Here is a 20,294-nt window from a genome sequence, read left to right as displayed (position 1 = left end):
CCAGGTTTCAATACCTCCGATCTTATACAAGATGCAATAAAACCCAAAACATGCGTGAAGGTGTGATTTCCTCCAGCTTGCACACGTCGTCCTCTGGTATGTTTTAGGCTACTTTTATAATTTTCTACTTCACCTGAGCACACACTTAGCAAAATATCGTTTTTATTATATTGAAATATCTTGAAATTTCACAATAATATTCTTTTTATCAACACTGTATTTCAAACATATTTCATTCATAAAACATACTATTTATGTAACTTTCAAATGAATACTGTAAAAAAAATGATTAGAAAAAGAGTGATTTCTGTCATAACGAGAACGAAATATTACATTTTTTATCTGCGCAAGATGTGTGTCTGCGCTAATAATAAATCTGGAAATTACTCTAATAACTTGAATATCTTTTATAAATCATATTAACTTTTACTTTGATTTACGATTACAAACTAAAACTATAATTTTTCTAAATGGATCTATAATGTTACACCTGTAACTTGCGTGGGAGGTCGGTCCTGCGCTAATAGCAAAGTTTGAAATTACACTGTATTTCAAATATATTTCATTCATAAAACATACTATTTATGTAACTTTCAAATGAATACTTTAAAAACTGAATATAAAAAGAGTGATTTCTGTCATAACGAGAACGAAATATTACATTTTTTATCTGCGCAAGATGTGTGTCTGCGCTAATAATAAATCTGGAAATTACTCTAATAACTTGAATATCTTTTATAAATCATATTAACTTTTACTTTGATTTACGATTACAAACTAAAACTATAATTTTTCTAAATGGATCTATAATGTTACACCTGTAACTTGCGTGGGAGGTTGGTCCTGCGCTAATAGCAAAGTTTGAAATTACACTGTATTTCAAATATATTTCATTCATAAAACATACTATTTATGTAACTTTCAAATGAATACTTTAAAAAATGAATATAAAAAGAGTGATTTCTGTCATAACGAGAACGAAATATTACATTTTTTATCTGCGCAAGATGTGTGTCTGCGCTAATAATAAATCTGGAAATTACTCTAATAACTTGAATATCTTTTATAAACCATATTAACTTTTACTTTTATTTACGATTACAGACTAAAACAATAGTTTTTTTTACAAATCTAAATGGATCTATAATGTTACACCTGTAACTTGCGTGGGAGGTCGGTCCTGCGCTAATAGCAAAGTTTTCATTTGGCAAAAGCTACAATTTCAGCCTGTAATCACAAAACAATGATAAAGTTAGCATGGTTTATGAAAGATATCCAAGTTATCCGGATTATTTCCAGATTTTTTTTTACTAGCGCAGGGCAAACACATCTTGCGCAGATAACAAATGCAATATTTCGTTCTCGTTATGACGGAAATCAGGCTTCTTTCTACTTTTTTTCTACTCCGAAAACATTTTTATGAAGATACATAAATAGCATCCTTTAGAATTGAAATATGTTTGAAATATCGGCGTCAGTTCAGAATTTGCTATTAGCGCAGGAACAACATCCCGCGCAGGCTACGATGAAACATTATATTCAGATTTTCAAAAACTACATTTTTAGATTGTAATCGAAAAACGAAGTAAAAGTTAAAATGGTTTATAAAAGATATTCAAGTTATTGGAGTAATTTTCAGAGTTCTATTAACGCAGGACACACATCTTGCGCACCTACAAAATGTAAAATTTCGTTCACATTTTGACGAAACTTATTAGTTATTCTATCTGTCTCACTATAAAACATTAAAAGTATAAAAGATCTGTAAGAATCGTCTTTTAATTCTGCTTATTTTTGTTTTATTTTTAATCTTGGCCATGCCAAGAGATATGCGTTGGTAAAAAAGAATTGCGCTTTTTCAATATGATGAAAAAAAGCGATATGGTAAATTGTGGTAAGTGTGTGGCAATTCAGTCTTTTATATAAGTCTTCTTTATGTTCTATATCCGGTATAAAATGACTGCGTGTGATCGAATGAAGTAAAAATACTTTAGTTATGAAAAGAATAGAGAAGACGATGTGGCTATCCAAAGGAAATCACATCTTCACGCATGTTTGAGTTTTATTGCATATTGTATCATCCTGCAGATATTGAAACCTGGTGACCGACTTCCATGAATTTACTGATGTTGAAATAAATTTATGACACATTTTTAAAACCAAGATTTGCAATATCAGTCTGTAATTGTTAAACAATGTAAAAGTTAGCACGGTTTATGGCAGTTATTCATATTATCAGAGTAATTTCCGAATTTTCTATTAGCGCAGGACACATCTTGCGCAGCAACAAAAATTCGTTCACGTTCTGGCGAAAATTACTCTTTTGTACTGCAAAACATTAAAAAATATCAATACGATCTGTAAGAAATGATCAATATATATTTGAAATATCGGTGTCATTTCAGGATTTGATATTAGCGCTGGATCGACATCCCGCACAGGCTACGGCATTTAAAAGGTAAAAAAAAAAAAAAAAAAAACTTGTGTTATTAAATATGCTTTGGATATTTTGTATCATTTTAAAGTTTTTTTAACACCTACGACTACTTGCTCTTAATACCGTCGTCAACAGAAATTTTTAGTCCATAAACTACCAGGGACGTGAGCATCTCATTGAAATTACCGCATAAATACGCTCATTTACTTTTTAAAAAAAATGTTTTTCTTGTTCTTTACAAATTAAGCACAGTCAATTAACACCTTTACGCGTGCCTGATCACCGTCAGTTTTAAAATTAAACAGTTTTATATAGGCCTACAAGTCTAACCCTCTAATGATATTCAATTTTATCGGGAGATATCATCCATATGTTAAAAGCGCAGACTCATTTACCAAACGCGCAAGACAGTTACCCTGCACATATAAGAAATATATAAGGTTGCCCGATTTACAAATCGTTGCGCAGATAACAAATTGGTTATTTGCGCTGCGCGATTTACCAAATGCGCAGATTGGCTATATGCGCGTAACACATACACACAATAGAATTTGAACAGCCGCGGAGCAGGGCTTTAAGTTCTAATACCACTGTTACCTTAACATCTCTTCTTTGTAGTAATGGCAGCATTGATGTGTGACCCAGGTCTACGTTGTTCAGGACAAGTTTTGCAGATGGCACACCTATCATCACCATGGCAACAAGTAATTTCAAAGATGCTTTAATCTGGTTTGACCTTTAAATAAAGAAATGAACATGCAACTGATAATTGTGTAATAACAGATAACAACTAATCAATACAGTCAACCATCAATAGCTCCGGCACAAATTGTGCTTGCATTATGCTCAAGTTATCTCAAGTCGCGATTAATCCAAACATAAATACACAATACATGTTTACTGACTGTTTTCTTAATTATACATGTACAAAATCAATGTTAACATATACATTATAATGTGGTCTTGTAACAGGAGGGTCATGAAGGCCCTGTATAGCAAACTTGACCATAGTGTTTATCCCAGAAGAGCCAGTTGCCAACTTGACTTAGATTCCATTCAGAGAACATTCTGACCTGGTTTCTTATAAATCAAGTAGGAAATATGGCCTCTAGAATGTAAACAAGGTTTTTCTATGATATGAGCTAGTGTCCAAGCTTTGACCCTTGATGACACAGCTTCTTTTGTTTTGTTTTGGATTTAGTGCCATTTTCAACAGTGTCTCATTATGTAATGGTGAACGGCAGTTTACCTAACAAGTGTTCAAGAATTCTGTACCAGTATAAGTAACTGTTAACTTCTCCACATGAGTGAGTGGTGCAGGATCAAATGATTTCAGAAACAATGTCTTTTATCAAACTGTCAAGGGGAACATTAACCTTGCCCGCGGTTTCAACTCATAACCCTGTGACCCATTGATCTGCACTCTCTATAACAATGAGTTTCTACCCTGACCTAGATTTCATAAGAATATCATTCTAACCAGGTTCAGGCAGATCAGGCAAAAAATGTAGCCTCTGTTGTGAAGGTTTTAATTTGATTCTACCTAGTAACCTTGTTTTTGACCCACCATGACCTAGTATCAAACTTGAAAAACAATCTTACTAAGTTTTATAAATCAGGTAGAAACTGTGGCTTCTACAGTGTTCAGATTCCAGTTTCTAACCTCAGATGACCTAGTTTCAAAACTGACCTAGAACTCATCAGGACAAATATTAAAAATTCTCCTCATCATGAAAATTAGAAAGAAAATGTGACCTCTACAGTGTTTACAAGGTTTTTCTTGAATTTCATCTACAGACCTAGTATTCACAGACTAATTAAAACTGTCAGAGTAGACAGGGGCCAGACTATTTTGATGCTTAGAAAAAAGGGCATCTCTCTGGAAAGTGGAGTTATCACTGGAGTAATTAATACTCCTCAGTGGATTAAATTTGTTGGACCACAGATTAAATATGTGTCAAATCCATCTGGTAATAACACAGACAGGTTGAAAATGCACCAAAACGCTAAACAGAGTTTCTAAATATTAAAAGGGACATAACTTTTGAAATAAGCTTAAAGTATTTGTAGTATACGTTACTTGTTTTTCACATTGAGTGTATTGAAGATAGCGTGTACATGACCAGCCAGGAGTTTCTTCACAATATTTTGTCCAGTTGTGTAGAACTGACCAAGATCATCGGCAATCCTCAACAATATCTTCTCCAGACAGGTAAACACTAACTGTAGCTGTATTATAAACGAAACAAGATTTATCTGAACTTTTCTAAAAATTTGATGTTCCTACTTCACTGGTTAAAACTTACATTATAACTTATTTAGTAGAGACAGTTTCACACTTTTTCTAGATGTAGATAGCAAATAAAACAACAGGCAAGCATCATTCATAGATTGTTATCACACAAAAAAAATACTCAGATAAATCTACAAGAAAACAATTATTGTGTATGTTTTAAAACTGTTTCATACCTAACACTTAGCGATAGGAAATAGGCGCTTCCGCATAATCGGTATGTGTCGCGCACTAAACTGTTTACGTATGCACCGGTTAACAAAATCGATGTGTTCCGGCACTCGCAGTCAGAAAGGTAAGTTTTATTTCTCAAAATATTCTGTTAAGTACTATTTGTCAACGTATAAACACATGTTCAGTCCAAACTTACGATATCAAAGATTGAATTTAACCCGGATTTTTTAGTGAAACCATTTGAAATCATTGATTTTAAAGGTGGGTAGTTCTGTTCTGTCATTCTCTATTCATAACTTGTGTTTACACGAATCTTCAAACTGTGCATATTTATGTGGGTTTCATTGGTGAACCAGTGGCGCATGGAAGCTAAATATACTATAAATGGCAGTTGGTAAGTGGGAATGGTCAATTATTTATGGTTTGTTTTTGGTTTGCAAAATAATCAAAATGTTAGTTTGACAGACGACAACAACAACAACTCGTTATAGTTTGTTTCAAGACATATAGAAAATAGAATAAAAGAATCATTTTGATTTTGTTTGATGATACAAACTGGAGCATATTATGATCTGTTTGTTGGATGATTTTAACATAATGTTTTAACTGAAAATTGTTTTATGGTACTAGAAAAGGGTATTGCAGTTTTTCCTTGAGTACCTATACTTTCGGATAAAATTTATTTCGGATGTAATATTTGGCTACTGTAGTATTATGTTTTTTCTTATGTTTAAAAAAATGAGACATGCTGGGCAGTTTTCCTGATTTTATTTTGTTATAAGTTATACATTAAAATAATGTATGTGTCATTAGGATAAAAATAGAGCTGCATTTGGCAACATAGTAAAGATTGAACGATTTTTTTTTGAGATACCAAGGAGACGCCCCGGTACATCCCGGAACTAAGGGCTGGATACACAACCGGTAGGGGGGCACATGAGTCTAACGACTAGAGTCTCCGAAAGGAGGTACATCAGATAGATACACAATGGAGTGTTTCATATGATAAATTACGTTTTAATTTTATTAATTACTTTGTATATTTCAGAAGCTGTGTGTTCACTGTTGGCACATTGAATGATTGGATAAATAATGCTCTATTGGATAAATACGTAAGAAAATAACATTTCAATATTTAAGGCAAATGATTTATACATTTGAAAGGATATGTAAATTCAAACTATTTTAGAGAATTTATAAATGACTGCCTCCTTTGTAAAACAAGATTTTATTTTTATTTTTAAACTGATTGTTACTGTTATACTCAACAGTTAACATAAGAGAATAAAAAATACATGTGATATCAATGTCTATTTGCGTTTGACCTCCTTTTAAACTGCCATTTTACTAACTTAAATATGGACGTTAAAAAATTAAAACGGTGGATAGGTAGTTTTAGGTAATAAGGGTCTTAAGTTTTAGATATGAAGATAAAACTATATTTCAGGTAAAGTTCATTGGACAGCTGTGATTGTGGTGTGGACAGCTAAGATTGTGTTTTGGACAGCTGAGATTGTGACTTGGACAGCTGAGATTGTGGTGTGGACAGCTGAGATTGGTGTGGACAGCTGAGATTGTGGTGTTGACATCTGATATTGTGATTTGGACAGCTGAGATTGTGACTTGGACAGCTGAGATTGTGCTGTGGACAGCTAAAATTGTGGTGTGGAATAATGATATTGTGGTGTTGACAACATATTGTGGTGTGCACATGTGATATTGTGGTGTGATGGTTTAAAGTAGCAAAGGTATAAAGCATGTATTATATTATTACATTTCATTATAGTTTGACTATACAAAGGAGAGCTTTTATACTTACCCTGAATTTAGCAACACTTAAATCTTCTGCAAAGTACTCTGAGTTCTGTGAAAGTTACCGATGTCAATTGACTCAGTTGTAATGATTATTTGAAAATTGAATATTTAAAAACATAACACAGGAATTAGCTTTAACTTACTCCAGAAACAACAGTGTTAAACATTCCTGTCTGATGTCTCTCATATGACAAAACTATCTTTTAAAGGTAAATTTCAAAATTTAGTACTGTACATTTCAAGAGTAGAATTATTAACTGAAAATGAAATATATGGCTAACCAAATAAAATGCCAAAGATCTAAAACAAATGAATATTCCATACTAATTATGTTAAGAAAGGATAACTTATAATTTCATTAAATATGTACACAATGTCAGTTTCAGTACAGTTGGTTTTTAAGTCCACATGTGCTAACTTATACAGGGACATTTTTTTTTCAATCTGAATAAATTATAGGATAGATTGTTTTAGATAAGAAGGGTGTTAGGTTTTAGGTATGTAGATAAAACTTTATTTCAGGTAAAGAACGTTTGACAGCTTAGATTTTGGTGTGGACAGCTGATATTGTGGTGTGGACAGCTGAGATTGTCATGTGGACTACTTATATTGTGGCTTGCAGAGCTGATATTGTGGTGTGATGGTTTAAAGTACTAAAGGTATGAAGCATGTATTATATTATTACATTTCATTATAGTTTGACTATACAAAGAAAAGCTTTATACTCACCCTGACTTCAACAACACTTAAATCTTATAAAAAGTACTCAGAGTTCTGTACAAGTCACCGATGTAATTTGACTCAGTCATAGTACTTACTTGATAATTAATTATTTAAAGACATGGCACAGGAATAAGCAGTAACCTGAACCTGAAACAACAGTGTTAAACTTTTCTGTCTGATATTATAAACTGATAAGACAGATTATCATGTAAAGGTAAATTTAAAATATAGCAATAGAATTAAGTGCAATTTAAATATAAGGCTGACTCAAGAGAATGATAAAGATCTGAAACAAATCAATTTTGTATACTAAAGAAAGGATAGCAATTAAAACAATTTACAGTGTCGTTTCAGTATAGTTGGTTTTTAAGTCTACAACTGTTGTATATTGACAAAATTAACAAAAATTGACAAAAGTCTGGTCAGGATCCATGCTGTTTGCTTTCAAAGCCTATTGCAATTAGAGAAACTGTTGAACAGCATGGATCCTGACCAGACTGTGCAGGCTGGTCTGGATCCATGCTGGTCGCTAACGCATTATGTTCGTTTTATCGTGGTGCGGTTCATTAATAGAAAATAAATTTTTGTTAATTATTTTTGTATATATTTGGTGCTTATTTATTTAGTAAATGTTAATATATTCAATTTCAGATTTATTCCTTACTACCTTCCTGTCAACTATATCTTCCACAGCATGATTTAATCTAGTCCCAATCATTGACTCTGGTTACCTCACCAGACGGTCCGTCCACAGAGTCACAAGCAACAGATACTAAAACTCGGCAAAATACATGTACTTCAGTCTTCCAGAGGATATTGTTAACAATGATGATTTGATGTAAAAAAGAAAATGTATTTGAATAGCTATATTTCTCTTGTGTCACTTGGGTGTCAAAGGTCATTTTAGAGATTGTCCGGGCTGTAACTTTGTAACGCATAAACGGGCTTAAATGTTTGCCTCAGCTAGACAGTGTTGTGTTGAACTCCCAGTCCTTTTGACCGCTGGTGGGCTCGACATGTTTCCTGTGGGCATTTAGTTTATATTGCATATACTTCAAGTAGATACACATTTTAGAATACCAGTAGATAACCAAATAAGAAAGAAAACATTTTTTTATTTTACATAATAGCAAAATCTGGAAAATTTTAACTTCAATTTTCACTGTTATATTATTATATAATCACTTATGATGAGTATGAATGCAATATAGACACTGTAGACAATTAATCCCGCATTTTTATTCATATGAAGATACAATATCTTGTTATCTATTATTGTCAATCATTGGTATGTAAGATTTTTGCCATAGGTTTGAATAGCTGACAAGCATGGTAGAAATTATTATTAACCATTAACGGGCTAAATTTCTATAATTAACTTGTCCATCTTTCAATATGGACAGTATCATTAAATGAAAGGGATGGTTACCAAAACATACTGACTGAATGCAAACAGTGAAGATCTTGATCAGGCTATACGGATGTGCAGGCTGATCATGATCTACACTGTTCACAAAGGCAGAATCAATCGTGTCCAGCATGATAAGGGTTAAATCCGTTGTTTTTACTGCCTCCTTTTTTGGCTCATTATTGTACAAGTACTATACAGCATTGCTTTTCTTACCATGTAATAATGCATATGATTGCTTTTCAAAATAACGAAGCTTTTTCTCCTCTCTCACCATACTTTAAATAAGTTCAGTTTTAGAAAGTGTTTTGGGGCAAATTATATTCAAATCAATGTAGTCAATGAATGTGTGCAATTTCAGGTGAATGGCTCAAGCAGTTTTATATCAAATTATATAGTTAATTTTGTCCCCTGTGCATCCTAGAAAGTGTGACATTTTATATGAAGGGTAGTTTTCAACTGTGTTTTATTTTTTCAAACCAAGCATTATTGTAACAGCTTTAATTATTTATGTAAGTCAAACTCTGCACATTTAAAGGAAAATACTTTTTTTCATAAACTACATTTTATTCTTACCAATGTGTCAAATCTTGTGATGGAACCCCCTTCACAAATAAATATGAAAACAATTCTAAATTTAAATGTTGATCACTTCAATTTCATAACCCTATTGCTTTTCTTATGTCCTAATGTTTTACAAGATCTTAATATTTTCAGCTATGAAGATCCAATTAGTATGATTTTTTGTTTGATAAATCAATTTAGCAGAACCTTGATGAATGTCTATACACCCCAAAATGTCCACTTTGCACCATTTTAGTTGTTAAGTGTCAGATATATTTTGAGCCGCGCCATGAGAAAACCAACATGGTGGCTTTACGACCAACATAGATCCAGACCAGCCTGCGCATCCACACAGTCTGGTCAGGATCCATGCTGTTCGCTAACAGTTTCTCTAATTGCAGTAGGTTTTGAAAGCAAACAGCATGGATCCTGACCTGACTGAGCAGATGCGCAGGCTGGTCTGGATCCATGTGGTCCCAAAGCCACTATGTTGGTTTTCTCATGGCGCGGCTCATTTTATTTTTTAAATAGAATATTATTTTACTTTACTTTTTCCTTGAAAGGGAGTTACAATTGATATTAAAGCAGCTTTTGACTTCACATGTAAAGGATTGTTAAACATTCACAAAGCCAAAGCTGTGCATCCTTTTTTAACATTCATAAATTACCTTAGCATTACAGTTAATATGTACTGGCAGTTCTATGTTCTGAGCAATGTGTACACAATGGTTAGGCAATACTTGACGATTTAGAATTATGTAAGAAACCCTGGAAAATTTATAATTCATTCTTTGCTTTTTTGCCAAAGTTGTCGAGTTTCAAGTTAAAAGTTACTAATACTACTTCTTAAGCTGTTAATTTTACATCCATATGTTAATGGCCGCTAGTGAATATTGTGTAGTTGAAAGAATTTTAATTACTACTGATTTATAGTATAAATATTTTTGGCTGCAATTTGTCCCCTGTGTATCTTCTCAGTAACATTATAAAGTATGTATGTATTTTACTATTCCACAACATACATCATGTGCCCTGACCTGCCATATTTGGTTAAATCAAGCTTTTATTGTTTTAATCATCGTTTATTTTAAGATTTACACTGATATTGAATATTTTTACTGAATTCTGTGTATGACAGAATATTTATGCTGAACCCTTTATATAACATAAGGTTTTTATACTGTATTCTGTATATAGCAACATTATTTGTTTGTAAACTTTATTGCACATAAAATATCAAAAGCATTAAAATGTTTTAAGCTGTCAAAAATTGCTTTTAACTATTCCATTTCTATATTCAAACACAAAAATGGACTATAGCAAGACCAAGAGGTCATTTGGGTTCAAATTATGTTAAGATTACTTCCCTTTGCAAAAAACTGTAAAGCAAGCTAGAGTTGCAGTTCTTTCTTAATCACAGGAATGTTTTGTTAGAAGATAATTCGCAATAAAATATTAATTCAATTATGATAGATTGTAAATATATTTTGCTGTTTTAAGTATACTGAAGGACTTCCAAACATATTTCTATATTTTCTAATCTTTAATTCTGCAGTTGAAAAAATATTGTTCTATCTCTATAACACTAAATTTTTTATCAAGATCCAAACGGCAGCTGAAATTAAAGATGGCCAACAAGATGGCCACTAATTTTACAAGACTTATTAATAAAAGATATAAAAAAATATATTTTTTGATATCCTAAAATGATTTAAAGATACTATAAAAATGATTTAAGGATATCACAAAATAGAAATTGGATTTCCCTAAATATAAATATTTATTCTATTTAATTATATATCATATACATTTCAAATCTGATAATACATTTAATGAAATTGATAAATCATTTAGAGACACGGCAAAATGTTTATTATGATATGTGATTCTAATATATCTTTAATTCTATTAATTGATATCAATCATTCATATATTAGTATTATTATATGATGTTTACTAATTTAATTATATCATAAAAAGTCAATTTTAATATAATCTGAAATTTATTTAAGAAATAATAAATCTGTTCCTATATTTTATCAGTTAATAAAATATGGGCAGGAGTTTGGATGCGTAATAATTAAATCACGAGTGTGTAGCACGAGTGATTTAATTATTCACGTCCAAACGACTGCCCATGTTTTATCAATTAATAAAATTATTGGAACATATTTATTATTTCGATTCTAACAACGCAAATAATTCACATTTTACAGTACTACATTTTCAGCGTAATACGTCATTCGGGCCATATGCTGTTACAATTTACCCCCTATGGTTAGAAAGTGTTACATAGCCAATGGAACGTATAGATATTTGTTTCTTTTTTATCAGAATTTTGAGAAGTATTCATAAATTAGTAATCTAACAGCTCGCAAACTAATTATGAACAGAATCATCAAATTAGGCGAATTGACCATGTTTTACGAGTGACGAGCTTAACTTTTATATGACGTCACATCATTATGACGTCATACTTTATGTCATACATTTATGACGTCACCGCTGAATCATAATTAGGCTAATTGAATTCGCTCGTAGAGATCAGAACGTGTTTTACGGACCTACACATAAGTCAGTATGACTTTTTATTATATCTATGTTTTTGAAATGCTGTTTTCAACCGTTTGGCCCTGAAATAATGCGTATGTAATGGAACTGAAGTAGAATTTCTTATGTTACAATCATAGGGGGTGAAATGTAACAGCCAACCATATTTTATCGTAGATTCATGTATAGGCAATTTCGCTATATGTTTATATAGCAATTGCTGCGGATCGTGTTAGAATTAACTATATCATAAAACAGATAAGTGATATCACAAGGTCAATGTATTAAATGATATCCTTAATTTTATTTTATGGTGTAATAAATTTGTAACTTGTTTCTGGAGATAATAAAACAAAACTTAAAATATCATTAAAACCAATCATGGACATTATAAAAAAGTGACATCCAAGAATGAATTAATGTTAACAAAAATTGAACCATAAAAGAATTTGTGGTATCAGAAAAACTGTAAATAAATGTAATATAACACGACACAGTGAATAGTAAGTAAAATGCTACCCCATATAAAACTTTACACTGATCAAAGCCAGATCGTCATAGTTTTAACACCCACAATTTCAACAATTCTATTCAGGTGTATATGTTGTCTTTAGACGCTGCTTTGGAGAATGTGTATCTACTCCTTATGTCATTAGAGATGGTAACAGATGAAGGGTAAATGGAGTAATGTAGGTGCTGAGTAAGTGAATCTACTCTTCTGTCCCTACAGAGAGTAATATAGGTTCATATTAAGTGGATCATCTCTTTTTGTCCCCAAGGTGAGTAATATATGTGCAGAGTATGTTGATCATCTCTTTTTGTCCCCAAGGTGAGTTATGTATGTGGAGAGTAAGTGGATCATCTCTTTTTGTCCCCAAGGTGAGTAATATATGTGCAGAGTATGTTGATCATCTCTTTTTGTCCCCAAGGTGAGTAATATATGTGTAGAGTAAGTGGATCATCTCTTTTTGTCCCCAAGGTGAGTAATATATGTGCAGAGTAAGTGGATCATCTCTTTTTGTCCCCAAGGTGAGTTATGTATGTGGAGAGTAAGTGGATCATCTCTTTTTGTCCCCAAGGTGAGTAATATAAGTGTAGAGTAAGTGGATCATCTCTTTTCATCTCCGTAGTGGGTAATATATGTGCAGAGTAAGTGGATCATCTTTTTTGTCCCTAAAGTGAGTAATATATGTGTAGAGTAAGTGGATAATCTCTTTTCATCCCCATAGTGGGTAACATATGTGCAGAGTAAGTGGATCATCTCTTTTTGTCCCCAAAGTGGGTAATATATGTGTAGAGTAAGTGGATAATCTCTTTTCATCCCCATAGTGGGTAACATATGTGCAGAGTAAGTGGATCATCTCTTTTTGTCCCCAAGGTGGGTAACATAAGTGCAGAGTAAGTGGGTCATCTCTTTTTACCCCCAAAGTGGGTAATATATGTTTAGAGTAAGTGGATCATCTCTTTTTGTCCCCAAGGTGGGTAACATAAGTGCAGAGTAAGTGGGTCATCTCTTTTTACCCTCAAAGTGGGTAATATATGTGTAGAGTAAGTGGATCATCTCTTTTTGTCCCCAAGGTGGGTAATATATGTGTAGAGTAAGTGGGTCATCTCTTTTTGTCCCCAAAGTGGGTAATATATGTGTAGAGTAAGTGGATCATCTCTTTTTGTCCCCAAGGTGAGTAATATATGTGTAGAGTATATGGATCATCTCTTTTTGTCCCCAAGGTGGGTAATATAAGTGCAGAGTAAGTGGGTCATCTCTTTTTACCCCCAAAGTGGGTAATATATGTGCAGAGTAAGTGGATCATCTCTTTTTGTCCCCAAGGTGAGTAATATATGTATAGAGTATATGGATCATCTCTTTTTGTCTTGTCCCAAAGGTGAGTAATATATGTGTAGAGTAAGTAGGTCATCTCTTTTTACCCCCAAAGTGGGTAATATATGTGTAGAGTAAGTGGATCATCTCTTTTTGTCCCCAAGGTGGGTAATATATGTGTAGAGTAAGTGGATCATCTCTTTTTGTCCCAAAGGTGAGTAATATATGTGTAGAGTAAGTAGGTCATCCCTTTTTACCCCCAAAGTGGATAATATATGTGTAGAGTATATGGATCACCTCTTTTTGTCCCCAAGGTGGGTAATATATGTGTAGAGTATATGGATCATCTCTTTTTGTCCCCAATGTGAGTAATATATGTGTAGAGTAAGTGGATCATCTCTTTTTGTCTCCAAGGTTGGTAATACATGTGTAGAGTAAGTGGGTAATCTCTTTATGTCCCCAAGGTGGGTAATATATGTGTAGAGTATATGGATTATCTTTTTTTTGTCCCCAAGGTGGGTAATATATGTGTAGAGTAAGTGGATCATCTCTTTTTGTCCCCAAGGTGAGTAATATATGTGTAGAGTAAGTGGGTAATCTCTTTATGTCCCCAAGGTGGGTAATATATGTGTAGAGTAAGTGGATCATCTCTTTTTGTCCCCAAGGTGGGTAATATATGTGTAGAGTATATGGATCATCTCTTTTTGTCCCCAAGGTGGGTAATATATGTGCAGAGTAAGTGGATCATCTCTTTTTGTCCCCAAGGTGGGTAATATATGTGCAGAGTATATGAATCATCTCTTTTTGTCCCCAAGGTGGGTAATATATGTGGAGAGTAAGTGGATCATCTCTTTTTGTCCCCAATGTGGGTAATATATGTGTAGAGTAAGTGGATCATCTCTTTTTGTCCCCAAGGTGAGTAATATATGTGCAGAGTAAGTGGATCATCTCTTTTTGTCCCCAAGGTGGGTAAAATATGTGCAGAGTAAGTGGATCATCTCTTTATGTCCCCAAGGTGAGTAATATATGTGCAAGGTGGATAATATATGTGTAGAGTAAGTGGATCATCTCTTTTTGTCCCCAAGGTGGGTAATATATGTGTGGAGTAAGTGGATCATCTCTTTTTGTCCCCAAGGTGGGTAATATATGTGTGGAGTAAGTGGATCATCTCTTCTTGTCCCCAAGGTGGGTAATATATGTGTGGAGTAAGTGGATCATCTCTTTTTGTCCCCAAGGTGGGTAATATATGTGTGGAGTAAGTGGATCATCTCTTTTTGTCCCCAAGGTGGGTAATATATGTGTGGAGTAAGTGGATCATCTCTTTTTGTTCCCAAGGTGGGTAATATATGTGTGGAGTAAGTGGATCATCTCTTTTTGTTCCCAAGGTGGGTAATATATGTGTGGAGTAAGTGGATCATTTCTTTTTGTCCCCAAGGTGGGTAATATATGTGTGGAGTAAGTGGATCATCTCTGTTTGTCCCCAAGGTGGGTAATATATGTGTGGAGTAAGTGGATCATCTCTTTTTGTCCCCAATGTGGGTAATATATGTGCAGAGTAACTGGATCATCTCTTTTTGTCCCCAAGGTGGGTAATATATGTGCAGAGTAAGTGGATCATCTCTTTTTGTCCCGAAGGTGAGTAATATATGTGTAGAGTAAGTGGATTATCTCTTTCTATCCCCAAGGTGGGTAATATATGTGCAGAGTATATGGATCATCTCTTTTTGTCCCTAGGGTGGGTAATATATATGTGTAAAGTAAGTTGATCATCTCTTTTCATCCCCATAGTGGGTAATATATGTGCAGAGTAAGTGGATCATCTCTTTTTGTCCCCAAGGTGAGCAATATATGTGTAAAGTAAGTGGATCATCTCTTTTCATCCCCATAGTGGGTAATATATGTGCAGAGTACATGGATCATCTCTTTTTGTACCTAAGGTGAGTAATATATGTGCAGAGTATATGGATTATCTCTTTTTGTCCCCAAGGTGAGTAATATATGTGTAAAGTAAGTGGATCATCTCTTTTCATCCCCATAGTGGGTAATATATGTGCAGAGTACGTGGATCATCTCTTTTTGTACCTAAGGTGAATAATTTATGTGCAGAGTAAGTGGATCATCTCTTTTTGTCCCCAAGGTGGGTAGTATATGTGTAGAGTAAGTGGATCATCTCTTTTTGTCCCCAAGGTGAGTAATATATGTGCAGAGTAAGTGGATCATCTCTTTTTGTCCCCAAGGTGAGTAATATATGTGTAGAGTAAGTGGATCATCTCTTTTTGTCCCCAAGGTTGGTAATATATGTGTAGAGTAAGTGGATCATCTCTTTTTGTCCCCAAGGTGAGTAATATATGTGTAGAGTAAGTGGGTTATCTCTTTATGTCCCCAAGGTGAGTAATATATGTGTAGAGTAAGTGGGTAATCTCTTTATTACACCAAGGTGGGTAATATATGTGTAGAGTAAGTGGATCATCTCTTTTTGTACCTAAGGTGGGTAATATATGTGTAGAGCATAAGGATCATCTCTTTTTGTCCACAAGGTGGGTAATATATGTGTAGAGTATATGGATCATCTCTTTTTGTCCCCAAGGTGAGTAATATATGTGTAGAGTAAGTGGATCATCTCTTTTTGTCCCAAAGGTGAGTAATACATGTGTAGAGTAAGTGGGTAATCTCTTTATGTCCCCAAGGTGGGTAATATATGTGTAGAGTATATGGATCATCTCTTTTTGTCCCCAAGGTGAGTAATATATGTGTAGAGTATATGGATCATCTCTTTTTGTCCCCAAGGTGGGTAATATATGTGCAGAGTAAGTGGATCATCTCTTTTTGTCCCCAATGTGAGTAATATATGTGTAGAGTAAGTGGATCATCTCTTTTTGTCCCCAAGGTGAGTAATATATGTGCAGAGTAAGTGGATCATCTCTTTTTGTCCCCAAGGTGGGTAATATATGTGTAGAGTAAGTGGATCATATCTTTTTGTCCCCAAGGTGAGTAATATATGTGTAGAGTAAGTGGATTATCTCTTTTTATCCCCAAGGTGGGTAATATATGTGCAGAGTATATGGATCATCTCTTTTTGTTCCTAGGGTGGGTACTATATGTGCAGAGTAAGTGGATCATCTCTTTTTGTCCCCAAGGTGAGTAATATATATGTGTAAAATAAGTTGATCATCTCTTTTCATCCCCATAGTGGGTAATATATGTGCAGAGTAAGTGGATCATCTCTTTTTGTCCCCAAGGTGAGCAATATATGTGTAAAGTAAGTGGATCATCTCTTTTCATCCCCATAGTGGGTAATATATGTGCAGAGTAAGTGGATCATCTCTTTTTGTCCCCAAGGTGAGCAATATATGTATAAAGTAAGTGGATCATCTCTTTTCATCCCCATAGTGGGTAATATATGTGCAGAGTACATGGATCATCTCTTTTTGTACCTAAGGTGAGTAATATATGTGCAGAGTATATGGATTATCTCTTTTTGTCCCCAAGGTGAGTAATATATGTGTAAAGTAAGTGGATCATCTCTTTTCATCCCCATAGTGGGTAATATATGTGCAGAGTACATGGATCATCTCTTTTTGTACCTAAGGTGAATAATTTATGTGCAGAGTAAGTGGATCATCTCTTTTTGTCCCCAAGGTGGGTAGTATATGTGCAGAGTAAGTGGGTAATCTCTTTTTGTCCCCCAGGTGAGTAATATATGTGTAGAGTAAGTTGATCATCTCTTTTCATCCCCAAGGTGAGTAATATATGTGTAGAGTAAGTGGATAATCTCTTTTTGTCCCCATAGTGGGTAACATATGTGCAGAGTAAGTGGATCATCTCTTTTTGTCCCCAAGGTGGGTAACATAAGTGCAGAGTAAGTGGGTCATCTCTTTTTCTCTCTTTCCGTGATTTTAGTCCTACTGATTCCAAAAATAATAAGGTTCATGTACTGATAACATGCAACCATCCTATGAAGTTTCATGAGTCAAAGTTTTCTCCAGTTACTGATCTGAAACCAAATGGACTACTAATCAACCAACATACATGAGCAAAACAATATACTCCCTTTTTCTAAAAAGTTTCTTAAATGAGGGTATAAAAACTCAATGACTTTTTATATTACCTCATGTACTTTCCTTGATCCTGCCTCCAGTACTTGAAAAATCTCTGAGCATTCAGGAGATGACCTGCAATATTTGAGGACAATGTCTTCTCCAGCTCCATCTGTCCAATTCCTTGCAGCCTCTATAAACTTTTCAAAGCCTGAAATGAGTCGCACCATGAGAAAACCAACATAGTGTGTTTGTGACCAACATGGATCCAGACCAGCGCCATGCTGTTCGCTTTCAAAGCCTATTGCAATTAGAGAAACCGTTTGCAAACAGCATGGATCCTAACCAGACTGCGTGGGTGCACAGGCTAATCTGGATCCATGCTGGTTGCAAACGCACTATGCTGGTTTTTCTCATGGTCAAACAGTTATCATAACAGTATCAATAGAATTTTTCTTAATGTTTACAAACATGAAGTGGAGAAAGTATCGCCACTCTAGTATACTTCAGCCGTTGCTGATTTTGGGGAATTTCCTGAAATGAAGCAAAAATGAAAAATATAACTCAGACCAAGGATTCAGTAAAAAAATGAGAAGCTTTCTAAAGCCTGAAATGCCCATTTTGAACAGAGATATGTATATAGGGAAATCATGGCAGCTAAAAGCCTGAAATCAGGACCAGTCCTAATTATTTAGGACCAGGCCTGATTATTACTTAACCTCCTATTCTGGTGTACAACTATAGTGGCAGATGATAATGACAACTTCTTCACTAAAAGTTTAGTTACCATTGCCAGTACGTACAAATACTTCAGCTGTCCTGTAACTTTAGTTAGTGTTGTATCTAGAAAGATTTAGAACGGCGCAGCGCCCCACCCTTTTATTCTTGCACCCTACTGCCCGTATTTGGTGCCTTTCAATGTGTATCTGCACCACTCTATGCCCGCCTTGCACAGAATTACAAAATGTATTGATAGGTTTAAAAGATATATAAATTGTGTAAAGACACTGTAAGGATGAAATTGACTATTCTGTTTCCTCACAAAATGGCTACGTTTCAATAAACACGTAATTTATGCAAGAAAAATTTACGATACATGTTTTCTTATAAATTCATCTTCAAAGAAAATCAAAGTAATGATTCTTGCATTTAGATTTAGAGGACACCTCAGTCGATTGTCTGTGTTAAGAAAGACAAGTTTGATATGCTTTAATATGTTTTAATATAATTGATATGTAAATAAGCATTATTACAGAGAAATACAATAAAATATAAAAAATACAATGGTAAATATTTATTAAATAACACAAATACAAACAGAATGCCTCCAAATTGCACAAAATGGTGTGCATGATTTCAAAATTTTACGGTTGAGCATGCCCCCGAACCCCACTAGCCCCATGCCCTTTTTCAATCCTGGATACAATACTTTAGAGCATGGTGGGGAGTAATAGTGGAGCACCCATATATACGCTGTTGTATGGTTTTGTCTTAAGGAAACTGCTTTTTTGGGATGCATCTGTTTCAATCAGATTTCTGTCCTTGTGTTTTTTACCGGCAAGCCAAGCATAGTCTTAAAACACTTAGGTTAGATTATATTTGCTATAATGTATTGTATGTTTATAGAAAGATATTTTGCACTTTGGTAATGCTGAAGTTTTTGACCAATATAAATTGTAAACTTTATTTTCTTGCGTATTTGACTATTAAAAACAAGAGCTTGTAGCCCCACTTGATTCATTCAGTAACTGCACAAGGAACAGAAATTATTTGGTCACTGTGCACTGGACATTAGACGTACTGAGCTCAAATCAATAATTATGGGTCTTTCACCAGTCATGAGTGACCTCTGTATCAAATGTGATCTTAAACCAAAACATTCTCTGATTATCTGGCAAAAAAAGTTCTACTGTTCTGCGTCAATGTGACCTTGACCTTTGACCTACTGACCCTGATATTTTTTAGATGACTTAGAAAATCCTGGTTAAAGTTTTGTGTGCAAGTACATATTATGGCTATCAATTAAAGGCATATAGCTTGGAAACTTATTTTTCCTTTTTCTAAGTCACTTACCAACCTCACTGTATCAAGTCCCATAACTCTGACATGTATTATGGGCAAATTATGCCCCCTTTTGGACTTGGAAAATTAGGGTTTAAGTTTTGCATGCAAGTTACTATCTCGAAAGCTAATGCAGATATTGAATTGAAACTTCACGTGTTTTCGGGGTTATAAAACTAGTTGATGGCATCAAGTCCCATAACTCTGACATGCATTTTTGCCAATTTATGCCCCCTTTTTGATTTAGAAAATCCTGGTTGAAGTTTTGCGTGCAAGTACATATAGCTGATTCTTAAAGGCATACAGATTTTAAACTTAGTTTTTCTTTTTTTAGATCAATTCCCAACCTCACTGGGTCAAGTCCCAAAACTGACATATTTTGGGCAATGAAAGAGGCAAATTACGAAGAGGTA

At 34.1% G+C, this 20,294-nt stretch overlaps 1 protein-coding gene and 1 long non-coding RNA gene across 6 annotated transcripts in view; one reads left to right on the top strand and one right to left on the bottom strand.

Moving 5' to 3' along the window:
* Positions 1–20,294, bottom strand: part of LOC123552821 (nucleolar pre-ribosomal-associated protein 1-like) — an 82,154-nt gene that overhangs the window by 61,542 nt on the left and 318 nt on the right. For both annotated transcript variants that reach the window (XM_053540941.1, XM_053540942.1), the window contains exons 2-4: positions 17,892–18,031; positions 4,518–4,666; positions 3,035–3,173 (exon numbers count right to left, since the gene is read on the bottom strand). In XM_053540941.1, coding sequence (XP_053396916.1) covers positions 3,035–3,173; positions 4,518–4,666; positions 17,892–18,031 — 428 coding nt within the window. The remainder of the gene's footprint in view (positions 1–3,034; positions 3,174–4,517; positions 4,667–17,891; positions 18,032–20,294) is intronic.
* LOC123530614 (uncharacterized) lies at positions 4,951–9,036 on the top strand. 4 transcript variants are annotated; one of them, XR_008370558.1, is made up of 5 exons: positions 4,951–5,025; positions 5,953–6,016; positions 6,352–6,652; positions 7,242–7,378; positions 8,094–9,036. It is a non-coding gene; the product is annotated as an uncharacterized LOC123530614 (long non-coding RNA). The 4 variants fall into 4 exon arrangements; XR_008370561.1 differs by lacking the exon at positions 4,951–5,025 and adding an exon at positions 5,108–5,478; XR_008370559.1 differs by lacking the exon at positions 4,951–5,025 and adding an exon at positions 5,108–5,527.

This window comes from Mercenaria mercenaria, chromosome 4, assembly GCF_021730395.1.
Source record: "Mercenaria mercenaria strain notata chromosome 4, MADL_Memer_1, whole genome shotgun sequence".
Taxonomy (NCBI): domain Eukaryota; kingdom Metazoa; phylum Mollusca; class Bivalvia; order Venerida; family Veneridae; genus Mercenaria; species Mercenaria mercenaria.
The sequence above is the reverse complement of the archived record's forward strand: the minus strand, read 5'-3'. Positions and strand labels throughout refer to the sequence as shown.